Raw genomic sequence first — 13,201 nt, 5'->3', positions numbered from 1 at the left:
TTTCAACTGCTTGACAAAATCTTACCAAGGCCTCCAACGTAGTGGACTTCCCCATCCGGGCAATCTCATCCACCTGATCAGCAGATGCTCCATACGCCAACATTCGTATAACAGCTGTAAGCTTTTGCTCCGGAAGAAGTCCCAAAACCCCAGCAGCATCACACTTTTGAACAAAGTATGCATCATAATTGCAAATATCATGCATGACTTTATTGAACAAATGGGGTTGCATTCTATATCGCCTTTGAAAATCAACATCAGAGTACAAAAAGGTTGGGATAAAATAATCTTCCAAAAGATTCTTACCCCGAGAATGCCTATCTCTGTCCACATTCTGGCGACGGCCGACTCGTGAACCACGGCGACCTTGGTTCTCTTCTTCAAGCAAAGCCACTGCTATGAAAACTTGTTCATCTTCTTCTCTCTGCAATTCTGAATTTCTTTCATATTGTCTACGGCTTCTCTCATTTTTTTCTCGCTCTTGCCTCTCCAAGCATCTCCTAAAATCTTCCATTGAGAATGGAGTATGAATTCTAAACTATGAGAAATGAAAATATGGAAAGATGTGGTGTGGTGTGAGAGGTATGAGCTGAGCTTTTGGTTTTATAAAATTTTTTGGTCAGATAGAGATGCCACATGGCTTGATTTGATTGGATGAAAATCTTATCTGAAATTTGAACCCAAAAATTTATCTGAAATTTGAATTTTGAAATTCATCCGAAATTTGAACCCAAAAATCTTATCCGGAAATTTTATCCGATTTTGAATAGTCTTGACACGTAGGAACCCGAAAATCTTATCCGAAAATATTATCCAAATTAATTATTGAAGTAAAAAAATTTGTGAAAAAAACAAAAAAATGAATAGTAGCTGCCATTTGCCATGGCAACGGGTGGAAATACACAATACTATTTGCAAGGGCAACCACTATTGACGTGAATAGTGGCTGCCCTAGCCCCCCTCTTGCCATGGCAAAGGGTAAATGGGTGGAGTTGCTCTTAGAGCATTTTCAGCGGACAGGCCAGCCTAGGGTAAGAACGAGCTCGAAGCTCGTTTCGTGCTTCTAGTGGGCATTTGTAGAACGGGCAAATGATGTGCAAATGGTGGGGGGCCATCAAACCTGACAAGCCCAAAGGCAGATCGAGCTCGTGCTCTTGTGCAAAGGTTGATGTTGACGTTAGCGCACGGGTTTGAATTTTTTTTTTTACAATTGGTGCATGGCGTACATGCGCCAACGGTAAACAAAATTTCAAAATTTCCATCAACCCTGCTTTCCAACAACGGCTACAAGCCATGTGGTGTTTCCTGGGGTGTCCGATCCAAATTTCTCTTCCAATCCAACGGTTCGAATTTTTTTTATTTAAAAAAGTACTAAAAAATTATGAATGTTTTTTTTCTATAAAGACCTACCAATATTCTTCACTTTCCACACCAAATCTTCACACAAATTCGTCTCCTTCCAATATTATTCTCTTTCCACACTAAATTTTTTACTACTAAATTTCATTTGTATAAAAATACAAATAGCCTCTTCCATCAAAGCCGAAGGGTCATGGACAACCATGGAAGATATTTTGTTGTGTGAGTGTTGGGTCGAAGTTGATCATTACCCGATCACGGGCGATGAGATGAAGTTCTCTCATATGTGGAGAAAAATTTGGCTCGTACGGAAATATCCTTGGCTAGTAGGTGGAAAATTTTGAATAAAGATTTAGGGAAATGGAAAGATGCGTTGGCAAAAGCAAGGGACAACGTTCAAAGTGGCTAAAATCTTGGCTACGAGGTAAATTATTTGTAATTGCCGTTTTTTAAAATTTAATGTCCTATTTTTTTTTGAAATTTTCTTATATTTCCAAATTTTTTTTAAATTTATATATTATAGATTATGCAAGCACACATGTGGTTCGGTGCCATTGGCCAAGGCAAAAAATCTTTCAACAATCACAAATGTTGGGAGGTTGTGAAAAATTGTTCGAGATTCAAAATTATTCTCACGGGTCTGACTGTTGTGTTGAATGAGAGCCGCTCCGCGATTCATCGGCATCAGATTCGCTATTGGAGTCCCTAATGAATAAAGATTCACCAATCCAAAGGGAGCCGAGGCCTATTGGGAGAAAGGCGGCAAATGCTAAGAGAGGGAGTAATTCGACCAATGAATGTACAAAATTTTTGGAGCAAATTACTCTCAACAGCACAATGAGAATTGAGAAGGACATGAAAAGAGATGCGGATGACAAGGCAAGAGATGAAGCATTTACAAGAGAAAAGGAGTATGCACACAAACACGACATGGACAAAAAGGATTGGAAAACCATGGCTATGGATACGAGCGATATGTCTCATAAAACAAAGTCATTTTGGAAGCTAGAACAAAGGGATGTTATAAGAAGAAGGCTTTTCCGTGACGATGGACCTAGCAACACAGAATGGTTAAATGATGAAAACCATTAGGTTGTATTGATAGAGTTGGCATTTATTAATTAGTTGTATTGCTTTTCTTTTACTGAATAAAAAAGCATTCAATATTATAGCTATTTATATAAAACATTGCATACATCAAAACAAAGCATAATTCATTACAAAACACAAACAAAGCAATGTTCAAAACAAAACACAAAGAAAGCATAATTCAAAGCAAAGCACAAACAAAGCATACGTCAAAACAAAGCAAAACTGAAAACTAAGCATTAAACTTGACTTCATTGACCGTGATTGTTTCTCAGTGCCCATAAGTGCTCCATCAAGTCAACTTGACATCTTTGTGAACATAAGGAGATTGCATTTTCGTATAATGATCAATCATACGCTTGTTGTAACAACCGTCCCTAATCAACGATTCATGTTACAGTGGTTGTCCATTTGCTCCCAACGGCAGTTCATAAATTCTTGTTATTGCCATGTTCATGGGATCGGGTTTGACTTCTCTGGTTCATCATGATCACACTCATCCTTCACAATTATGTTATGGAGGATGATGCACGTCATCATAATGCTCTGAAGCGCCTCTTCATCAAACATACGAGCAACCCCCATATTGATTGCCCATTGAGCTTGGAGGATACCAAAACACCTTTCCCCGTCTTTCCTATAACCCTCTTGATATGCAGCAAAATATTTTTCCTTCTTCGATTGGAGATGCATAATTGTTTTGATGAATGTCATCCACTTCGGGTAAATTTCGTCTGCTAAGTGGTACCCATCCTAGTAGACGGTATTGTTGATTTCATACATGATCTGAGGGGGCTTGACCTCTCAACACATCGTTGAACACCGGGGATTGACCAAGCATGTTAAGGTCGTTTTAAGATCCCACAACTCAGAAAAAGGCATGCTAAACCCAGGTATCGAATAATGCAACGGCTTCCATAATGATACTTTTTTAGCCCTTCCTATTCCCATAATCTCCTTGCTAGGCAGTTGGCTAATTTTTCCACTTCCAGTGCATGCAGTCGATGCTTCTAATCATGCATAGGAAACCTCGAGCCTCGGCTTTTTGTAGAAGCCTTTGGAGGTCCCTGGGCATAGGTTTGCAGAGGTAATCCCTTGCGCAGAGAGTTTCGATTGCATCACAGAATCTGACCAAGCTCTCTAGGATAGTGGATTTCCCCATCCTAGCAATCTTATCCACCTAGTCTACAGATGTGCCAAACGCCAGCATCCGTAAAGAAGCTGAAAGTTTTTGCTCCGGAAGAAGACCTAAAACCCAAGTAGCATCGCACTTCTGAACTAAATATGAGTTGTAATTGCAAACATCATGCATGATTTTATTTAACAAATTGGGCTGCATTCCATGTCGCCCTTGAAAATTAAAACTAGAGTACGGCGAATTTGGGATATAGTAATTTTCTAAGATATTCTTACTCCAAGAATGCCTATGTCCACGTTCGAGCCATGGCTAACTTGTGAACCACGGTGGCCTTGGCTTGTTTGATGGAGCATACCCATTGTCATGGCAACTTGATCATCATCTTCTTCCTCCTTCTTTTCTTCTTCAGCTTGTTTGCTACTTCGTTCTTCATTTTCTCGCTCTTACCTCTCCAACAACCTCCTCGAATGTGTTTTCTAAAATATGAGAAATGAAATGATAGAAAGGATATGGTGTGAGGGCTCTGAGTTAATGTTGTGGTTTGATAGAGGGGTTTAAAAGATAAAGGTAACACGTGACGCAATTTTAGAGGGTGAAAATCTTATCTGAAATAAGAGATTTGTTTTTTATAATAAATATTGACACTTGGCAACCGAGAATCTTATCTTAAATTTGAAACGTCAATTTTATAATAAATATGGACACGTGGCAACTGAAAATCTTATCTGAAAATTTTATCCGAAATATAAGATGTGAATTAAGAAATATTAACACGTGTCAACCGAAAATCTTATACAAATGAATCATTTAAGTATAAAAAAAGAAAAGAAAAAAGAAGTGAATAGTAATTGCTCTTTGGCATTGCAATGGGTGGAAACACAACTTGCCTTTTGCAAGGGCTGACACTATTCATATGAATAGTAACAACCATTGCCTCCCCTTGTCCTTTCCAATGACAAACGGGTGGAAATGCTCTTAGTCTCAGTCACTGCTGAGATAGCTTCCTCCTTTTTGCACAAGTTCTTCTCATTCCAGAAAAGAAATTCGAAGTCCTTGGTATGAGAAGTCGAGATCATTCTCGTGCGTTTGGAGTATTTTATTAGTTTAATTAATCCTTGAGCGAGAAAAACCAGATTGCCATTTTCCAAAAGCTCAATTCCTAAGAATTCATTGGTTAAAGACCGTTGGAGATCCATGAACTACGTTGTGAGATATGTTGCTGTGATTATTATGCAGGTTGTAAAGTTTGTTCGTGTAGAGGGTGGAGGTTTGGGCTTTGAGCTTGCTCCTGGCTAATTAATTGTGTTTAACATTGGAAGCGGTGGAGCAGTGTGGATCTGTGTAAGTGTGTGAGATGGGATAAAAAGAGAGAGAGAGAGAGAGAGAGAGAGAGAGAGAGAGAGAGAGATCATGTCGAGTTGGGTGTCTGGGTTCATTAGAGGAGGAAGGGGGGTTAGGGATGGTAGAAATCCCCAAGGGGGAGCGTCCCCGATCCCACTGGTTGACCCAAGAATTTTTCAACGAAGGTGCAATTTTTAAAAGCTAAGAGCTTAACCAAAAAAAAAAAAAAAAAGGAAAAAAAAGAAGAAAAAAAGAAAAAGAAAAAGAAAAGGGAAGACAACTAAACATCCTTATGATTAAAAAAAAAAAAATGTTATTCATAATTAATTAAAAAAATAACATTACAATTAACCTACGATTGTTGCCGACGATGTTTCATATCATGAAAACGTGGCATTATATTTTCATAACTAATACAAGAAAAAATATCTTTCTCAATGTAAACAACCAAGCTATCACTCAACCATTGATTCCCCATTTTGTTATGAAATGGTGTTTTCACAATATTCATAGCTGAAAAAGCTCTCTCAACCGAAGCAGTTGCAACGGGTAAAACTAAAGCCAATATAAGAAGTAAATACACATAGTTGTATATTCTACTCCTTCCTGTATTCACCAATTTTTCTGCCAGATCAGTAATTCCGTTCAATGATGAAAACTCTGTAATGCTCTGCATATCAACAATATAAAGCCCAAGTTGATCTTCAAGCTTCATGAGGTCTCGGTCTTTAAATTCTTGAGGGTAAAATTTAGCAAAACGAAGTATTTTCTATTTGTCAAAAGCTGCAAAATTATAAGCCGGACTCAAACATGCCATACAAAGAAGCAATTCAGTATTTACCTCAGTGAAGCGATTATTCAATTCCACTAGTTGCTTATCAATGATAGTAAGAAATAAGTCCACACGATAATACTGGCGGTTTGTGATTTTCTGAGCTTTACGTCTTGATCTCCCTTGTGGTACAAATAAATCATCCATGTTAGGAACGTCAATATCATTTTTACCACAAAATATTGATACTTCCCTGAGCAAATCATCAAAGTCATCATCCCTCACGGATTGTAGCTTTTGCTTACATCTTTGGACCAACATCATCGCATTCACAATATCTTGATCTTTCTTTTGTAATGCCTTTGATAAATCATTTGTGATTCCCAATATAAATCTCATCAAATATAAGTGAAACACAAAGTCAAAAGTTTGTATTTCTTTCAACAACCTATTTGCTTCACCTAAATTATCTTGGTTGACATCATCAACAATCCATTCAAGCACCTTCACCACGGGATGAAACATAATATTAATACTAAGTAAAGTATCATAATGTGAGTTCCAACGTGTATCACAAGGACGTTTGAGAGTAGTCTCTTGATTTAACCCTCGCCCCGTTTCAAGATCATCAATTTCAAGAGTTTCCATAATATCTTTTTGTTGTTGCTCTCTAAGTGCATCACGACGCTTACACGATGCTCCAATAATATTAACGACACTACTAGCCGTTGTGAAGAAAGTAGCAATGTTTTCATTTCCCTTTGCCACGGCTACAAGAGCTAGTTGTAGTTGATGTGCAAAACAATGGACATAATATGCTTGAGGATATTCTCTCAAAATCTGTGTTTTAAGACCATTGAGCTCACCTCTCATATTACTAGCGCCATCATACCCCTGTCCTCGTAGCCTGGACATGCTCAAATTTGTTGAAGAAATCAACTGCTCAATTGCCTCTTTCAATTTGCTACTAGTTGTATCAGAGACATATTGGACACCCACAAACCTTTCAATTACTTGCCCTTTTTTGTTCACATAACGCAACACCACTGCCATTTGCTCTCTTATTGAAACATCACGTGATTCATCTACTAATATAGAAAAGAATGCATCGTCCATATCACTAATAATTAGATCAATGGTTTCAGCGGCACAAGAATTGATAAGATCTTTTTGAATTGTAGGAGCAATATACTTGAGATTCTTTGGAGCGTTTTCAAACACAACGGCACGAACTTTCTCATCATGATTGGCAAGAAATTGCAAAAGCTCCACATAATTACCCTTATTGCTAGATGTTTCGCTTTCATCATGGCCACGAAAAGGAAGACCTTGTCGCAATAAATATCTAGTGCAATCAAGTGCGGCAGTTAATAGAATGCGATAATTAATACGAGCTTGGTCTGTCTGCTTGATCACAATGGTTTCAACGTGTTGCTTCTGATTCATTAAATCTGTACAATGTTGTGTAGCTTTATTGTGAAGACTTCCAACTTGTCCAACATGGTCCCTAAAATTCTCGGGTCCCTTCCTCCAATTTTTAAACCCTTTCTCAGTGAAGACATCGCTTCCAGCCTTTCCTTGTTTATCAAAGTCGCATTTAAAAAGATAACAATGAAGACAAAATGCAGCATCTTTTTCTTTACTATACTCCAACCAAACAAATGAATCAAACCATTTCACAAGAAAACGTCGATTACTCTCCCTCATAAGTGTTTGAGGCATGTAATTTTGGCTTTTAGGCTGACAAGGACCCCTTTGCAGATATGCTCTTCGGATTTGTTCTCAAAAATTAGGATTATAATAAGTCATTGGAGGTCTAAGTCCAGGGTTTGTAGGAAGATTAGCTAATATTTCATCCAACTCAGCGACCTTCGATCGTTTTGGACTACTCGAATTATTCAAGGGAGGATGTGAAGTATGTGGATTATTTAAGGGATGATTTGAACTAGCCGGATTATTTGAAGGAGGGTTGGAACTAGACGGATTATTTGAAGGAGGATTTAAACACTTTCTCTGAAAGTACCGTTCCATAACTGTACAATTAAAACAAAATAAGGGTTTTATATCTCTTACTATGACTAATTGACTATAATTTATCAAATAAATAAATAAATAAATCAAATAAATAAATAAATAAATAAATAAAAATTAATTATACCTTGAATAATGTGTCACGTAGCCTCTTTCTTCCTCCTCAAGTTAGCTATTGATCTTACTAATATAGAGAGAGCTAAATAAGTAAAAAAAAAATTATTAAAAAAAGAATAAACAAAATTGGCGTTTGCTCAAGAAAAAAAAAAAAAGCATTCGACTTACTTTGGATTGGCGTACTCAAGTAGGAAAAAAAACGCAGGATTCTTGTGATGCACAGACACACTTTGATTAAATTGGGTGATGTTATTGTCTTTTATAAAGAGAATTCCCAATTCTACTTAATTAAGGAATTCCCAATTCTACTTAATCAAGGAATTCCCAAAACCCAATTGAATAAAGAAAACTCTCAATTAAAACCTAATTAAGTAAAGAAATAGAAGCCCTTTTGAAAAGCCCACAAAAAGCCCATGTGATACAGCAGCCGGTCCCTTTTTTTTTTTTTAAAAAAAAAAAAAATTTAAAAATCCTGGTCCAAAACGACGTCATTTTGGCCAGACTTCGTTTAAAAAAAAAAAAAAATCGAAGCGTGTACGCTGCGCGCAGCATGCACTAGCAGCTGCCCAGCGCCCAGACTGGTTTGCGCATTTCATCGAACAGATTGTGTGCATCGCTGGTGTGAAGCAGAGGTGCAACTCCAGCATCTGTAATGGATATTTCCGGTGGCGCACCTCCTTAGGCTTGCATAGGTCCGCCACTGCCCGACCCTAATAGAGGGAGATTTCGGGGCCAAACGAGTATCGGGTATAGGGATCAATGAACTTGAAAAATCTTCGATGGGTATGGGGAGGGGATGGTATTGGCGTCCTCATGCTCGAACCCGACCCGAAAATATATATATGTTTATACTTAAATAAATAAATAAATAAATATAATATTTATGTTTAACCCTAAGTTAACCTCCATCTCCTAATTCTTCCTAATCTTCTTAGGAACTTCATATTGATATGATTTTGAATAGTTGAGTTGAACTTTATAGTTAATTTGGATGTTAAAATGCATGATAAATATTTTTTAATGCAAAAAAAAAAAAAAGAAAAAGGAATTCATGCCGGATATGGGGGATAGTCCCCATTAGGGACGAGGACGGGGATTCTCCGAAACCTACTAAACGGGGATAGATTCTGGGACGGGGGCGGGAATGGAGAACGGGGATGGAGATGGTGTTGTCATACCCGGCCCCTACCTGACCTGTTGCCATCCCTAAGGGGGGTTAGGTTTTCCAATTGAGGATGGGAGTAAGGATTGTGCAGATGTGTTGGTTTTGTTTTTTGTTTTTTGTTTTTTGTTAATTTTGTTTTTGACTTATTTTTATTATTATTTAATACGGTGCATTTTTAAATTACGAATTTGCCCTTAATATTGACGAAAAATTGAATGGAGTTTTAAAATCTAAAGTTAAGAGGTAAATTGTCTATTTTTAAATAATTCGTGTCCTTAATTTACCCCAAAAAAAAAAAAAATCTAGGAGGAAAATTGACATTGTGGAATAGTTCAAGGGGCAAAACCGCATATGTAGATTTGGAAGTTCAATAACTTACTAGAGAGACATGTACCTAAAAAAATATAGATAAATTAATTTTTAATAAAACATGGGTATCAAGACACATATTCTTGCCTAGAATATGTACCTACAAACGGCCCAAATCGTACAATACCATTACCATACTCTAGAAAAAAAAAAACCCCAGTTAGCTTTTCACCAAGCCCAATTTTATCAAAGCAAACTCTAAAATAACTGAAATTTTGAACTCTACCACCAAACAGAACCCAAGCCCAACTTAAAAAAAAAAAAAAAAAAAATCCCCCCAAAACATGCAACCCCAATCTTTTTTGAAAAAAAAAATCCGACCACAAACCAACAAAGAACAAAAATAAAATACTCAAAAAATGACTCATCGCCTTCTTCATCGCAGTATGAATTAGTAAATTACGTATACAAATATTAGAGTATCTCCAATAGCATCTTTAATAACTTTGGGATGCTCAAATTGGTGAGCCACATCATAAAAAGTTTCTCCAACACCCTTGTCAAACTTAGTCATCCAAGATGCAACATCTTTCTCTCTTTTCAGGACTGGTAAGTTGACATTGGCTCTTCAAAACATTTAATTTTACTTTGGAAAAACAAAACATACCTTGAAAATGTTAAAAACCTACATTTTTTCTTTTCAAAGTAAATATATAGACATTTTCCACATGTTTTCATATTTTTCATTATTTTCCATAATATTGCATTAATTGAATTGAAAACTCTATTGGAGCAAAAATTATTCAAGTAGCAAATAAACCTTTTCAAATTGCCACGTAGGTCAACAAACTTTAATTTGCAATTAATATTGGAGATGCTCTTAGTCTAGACAAAGGCAACGATGTAGAATTTCAGAAGACAACACCAATAGTCCTCATCATTGAAAAGACACACCTAAGGTGGCTATTGAGCAAAAGAGATATAACACCAATCCTCGTTTCGTCTTGGTTTTTCTTCTCTGCAACCCCCGTTGGTTCCAGGATTTTCCCTGAAATCAATCTCTTTGGCTAATAAACCGGGCCACTCTCTCCCCCGTCATGTTGTGGAGATATTTTCCTCCCTAGTTTTTACTGGGTTTTGTTTATCCCAAGTCTTTTTGGACTGGCTTTTAAAATTCTATATGCTGTGGAGGTAGAGTTTCTAGATCTAGATGGATCTTTTAGGCATTGGCACTGTTCAAGTAGGGCTAAATTTTGGTCAATCTGTGGGTTGAACCGATGAAGAACTCGGTTCTCAGGTTGGGTCGGGTTAAGGTAAAACCCGAAATTGGGCTAAATTGTAAATGGGCCTCGGTTCTCGAGTCGGTTTTGGCTTTTGATCGGTTTGGGCCTGAGCCCAATAGTACCATTTTCAGAAGCCCAAATCATATTCATTTTCGGCCAAAAAAGCCCCAATCATATTTACTTTCATCCCAAACCCTTTTTTTGTTGTCAAATTGCCAAAACCTAATAAGTTCTTATTAACATGCCCAAATCACTTTTTACTTCTCTTTCAAATCCTGAAATCATACAAATCCATCATTCCAATCTAAGTTTCTAAGCAACTAAATAAATCCCACCTCGCACAATCATCACCAACGAAGGAAAAGAAATATAAGGTCATACAAACCATTGCAAAAAATAACACACAAATAAAGCAAGCAATCCAAATTAAACTTATGAAAGATTACAACCCATCATAAAAATACACATGAAGATAATATCCTTGCAAAAAATCTGCTGCATCCATTCTTCCAAAAGCCTTAACAAAGCAACCTACAAAACACTTAAAGAATTAACACAAAGTTTCACCATCAACAAATCATATAATTACAATAAGATGCAAGAAAAATAGCTTCCAACATATCCTCATCACACTAAGAAGGTTGAGTCTTATTCAAATTTGTCATGGATGTTTTACTCCCTATTTCTACAAAATATAATAAAATAAATCAACAAGATTTTAGTTAGAACACATAAAAATAAGAAAATAATCGGATTCAAATATACTTATACAAATGAAAATATTACCCATTTCAATTGATTCATAGAACTCCATCTCCTCAATGCTTGGCACATATTGCAATGAAGATATATCTTCAGACCTTATCCAATTTTGAGAGCAAATCAAAGCCTCAACTATCCTAGGAGACAATGAGCTTTGAAACGAGTCAATCACTCTCCCACTTGTGCTAAAACAAGACTCCAAAGCTATTGTGGAAGTAGGGATTGCAAGCACATCATTTGTAATTGATGCCAAAGTAGGATACTTGAGCCCATTTATTCTCCACCACCCTAGTATATCAAACTCATCATCAATGGATTTAAGTGGATCCAACAAGTACCTATCCACTTCATGTGTTATAACCACATTCTCACTCTCTTGTTGAATTTTTTTCCACTTTTCCATCATGGTTTTTTGTTTACGACCTCCAAAAACCAAAGAAGAGTCGGTTTCATTGTTAGTACTACCACCACTCTCATTGGTAGTACTAGTAGCACCCATATTGTTACTACTAGGCTTATACACTTCATACATATTCATAAGAAGTTGTTTCACCTCATTTGTCTTTTGAGCCACCAATCTATCACAAGTAGGATCATTTTCAAATATTTCTTCAAAGATGTGCTTCAAATTGCGAAGCTTGAATCGGGGATCAATCACAACTCCTATCATCAAGAATGGGTTCACTTTATGAAGTTCACCCCAATATTTATCATATTTCTTCTTCATTGATGCTGCCATATCATTTAAAAGAGTATCCATGGCTGTCCGTTCTTCAATAGGAATTGTAACATCATATCTATACAACTCCCGAATCTCCCCATCTATGGCAAGCAAGTCATGGAAGGTTGAGTGTGATGTTGGATGCAAAGAAGCTGAAATTTTCAAAGTAACATCATAGGTCTTCAAAAACATCACAAATGTCACGGCTTTTTCCCAATCTTCATCACTAGGTGGACCCACCCTCTTATTAGTCTTAGACTTTCCCTTCCCTTTCCCACTTCCTTCAATGCCTTCAATTCTCTTGTCATCTCCTTCATCTTCCTTAAAGTACATTAAGTAGGAAGAATCGGGATCATCCCCCATTCTATCAAAAGCTTTTCGAAATTTCAATGCCGCATCAAGCATCAAATAAGTGGAGTTCCACCTAGTGGGCACATCCATCACCACCAACCCCTTGCACTCTATTTTTTCCATCTCAACACACATTTTGAAGTAACTCAACTGAGAAGGTGAGGAACTCACAAACTCGACCGCATTGTGGATTGCCACAATGGAGCTTTCTAATCTCTTCAAACCCTCCTTAACTATCAAGTTGATTATATGAGCACTACACCTCATATGCATGTGAACTCCTCCTAACACACTATTCGAATCTTTCTACCCATTTATTTTCTTCCTCGCATAATCAATTGCCTTAGTATTGGTAGTTGCATTATCCGTAGTAATTGTGAGTATCTTCTCATGTCCCCAATCAATCAAACAATTTTCAATAATTTCCTAATGCTCTTCCACTTATGACCATCAATTACATAAAAATTTAGGATTCTTTTGTGCATTTTATAGTGGGAATCAACAAAGTGGGCAGTCAACACCATATAATTCACATTTTGAACCGATGTCCAAGTATCGGTTGTAAGGCATGTTCTATGTGAACGAATGTCAACTTTCAACTTCTTCTTCATTTTTGTGTACATTTCTAGGAATCTTCTTCCGAGAGTTCTACGAGAAGGTGGATTAAATTGTAGGCATGCAACACTACAAAATTCTCTAAACCCTTCACCCTCCACAAAGCTAAAAGGTAGCTTATCTCGAACTACCATCCTAATACAAGCAT

The 13,201-nt window shown here is 36.9% G+C and overlaps 2 protein-coding genes across 2 annotated transcripts in view; both read right to left on the bottom strand.

Moving 5' to 3' along the window:
• LOC117613981 (zinc finger MYM-type protein 1-like) overlaps nt 1–7,406 on the bottom strand; it is a 14,340-nt gene extending 6,934 nt beyond the window's left edge. The window contains exon 1 of the mRNA XM_034342641.1: nt 5,769–7,406. Coding sequence (XP_034198532.1) covers nt 5,769–7,406 — 1,638 coding nt within the window. The remainder of the gene's footprint in view (nt 1–5,768) is intronic.
• A 3,640-nt stretch (nt 7,407–11,046) lies between these two features.
• Nucleotides 11,047–12,705, bottom strand: LOC117613975 (zinc finger BED domain-containing protein RICESLEEPER 2-like). Its single transcript, XM_034342627.1, has 3 exons — nt 11,790–12,705; nt 11,391–11,654; nt 11,047–11,135 (listed from the first exon to the last, which is right to left on the bottom strand). The coding sequence occupies exons 1-3, from the start codon at nt 12,703–12,705 to the stop codon at nt 11,047–11,049; spliced, it is 1,269 nt and encodes a 422-aa protein (XP_034198518.1).
• Nucleotides 12,706–13,201: the final 496 nt, after the last annotated feature.

Source organism: Prunus dulcis, chromosome 1 (assembly GCF_902201215.1).
Source record: "Prunus dulcis chromosome 1, ALMONDv2, whole genome shotgun sequence".
Classification (NCBI taxonomy): Eukaryota; Viridiplantae; Streptophyta; class Magnoliopsida; order Rosales; family Rosaceae; genus Prunus; species Prunus dulcis.
Note: the sequence above shows the minus strand (reverse complement) of the source record. Positions and strands in the feature narration are given on the sequence as shown.

What these genes read in the sequence shown, in the direction of transcription:
- LOC117613975 (XM_034342627.1), bottom strand. Translation starts at nt 12,705, where the DNA reads ATGAGGTGTAGTGCTCATATAATCAACTTGATAGTTAAGGAGGGTTTG. An exon ending in CTCTTCTTTGGTTTTTGGAG is followed by an intron (nt 11,655 to 11,789) that starts GTCGTAAACAAA and finishes TTGATATACTAG; the next exon opens with GGTGGTGGAGAATAAATGGG. An exon ending in CTATGAATCAATTGAAATGG is followed by an intron (nt 11,136 to 11,390) that starts GTAATATTTTCA and finishes AGTGTTTTGTAG; the next exon opens with GTTGCTTTGTTAAGGCTTTT.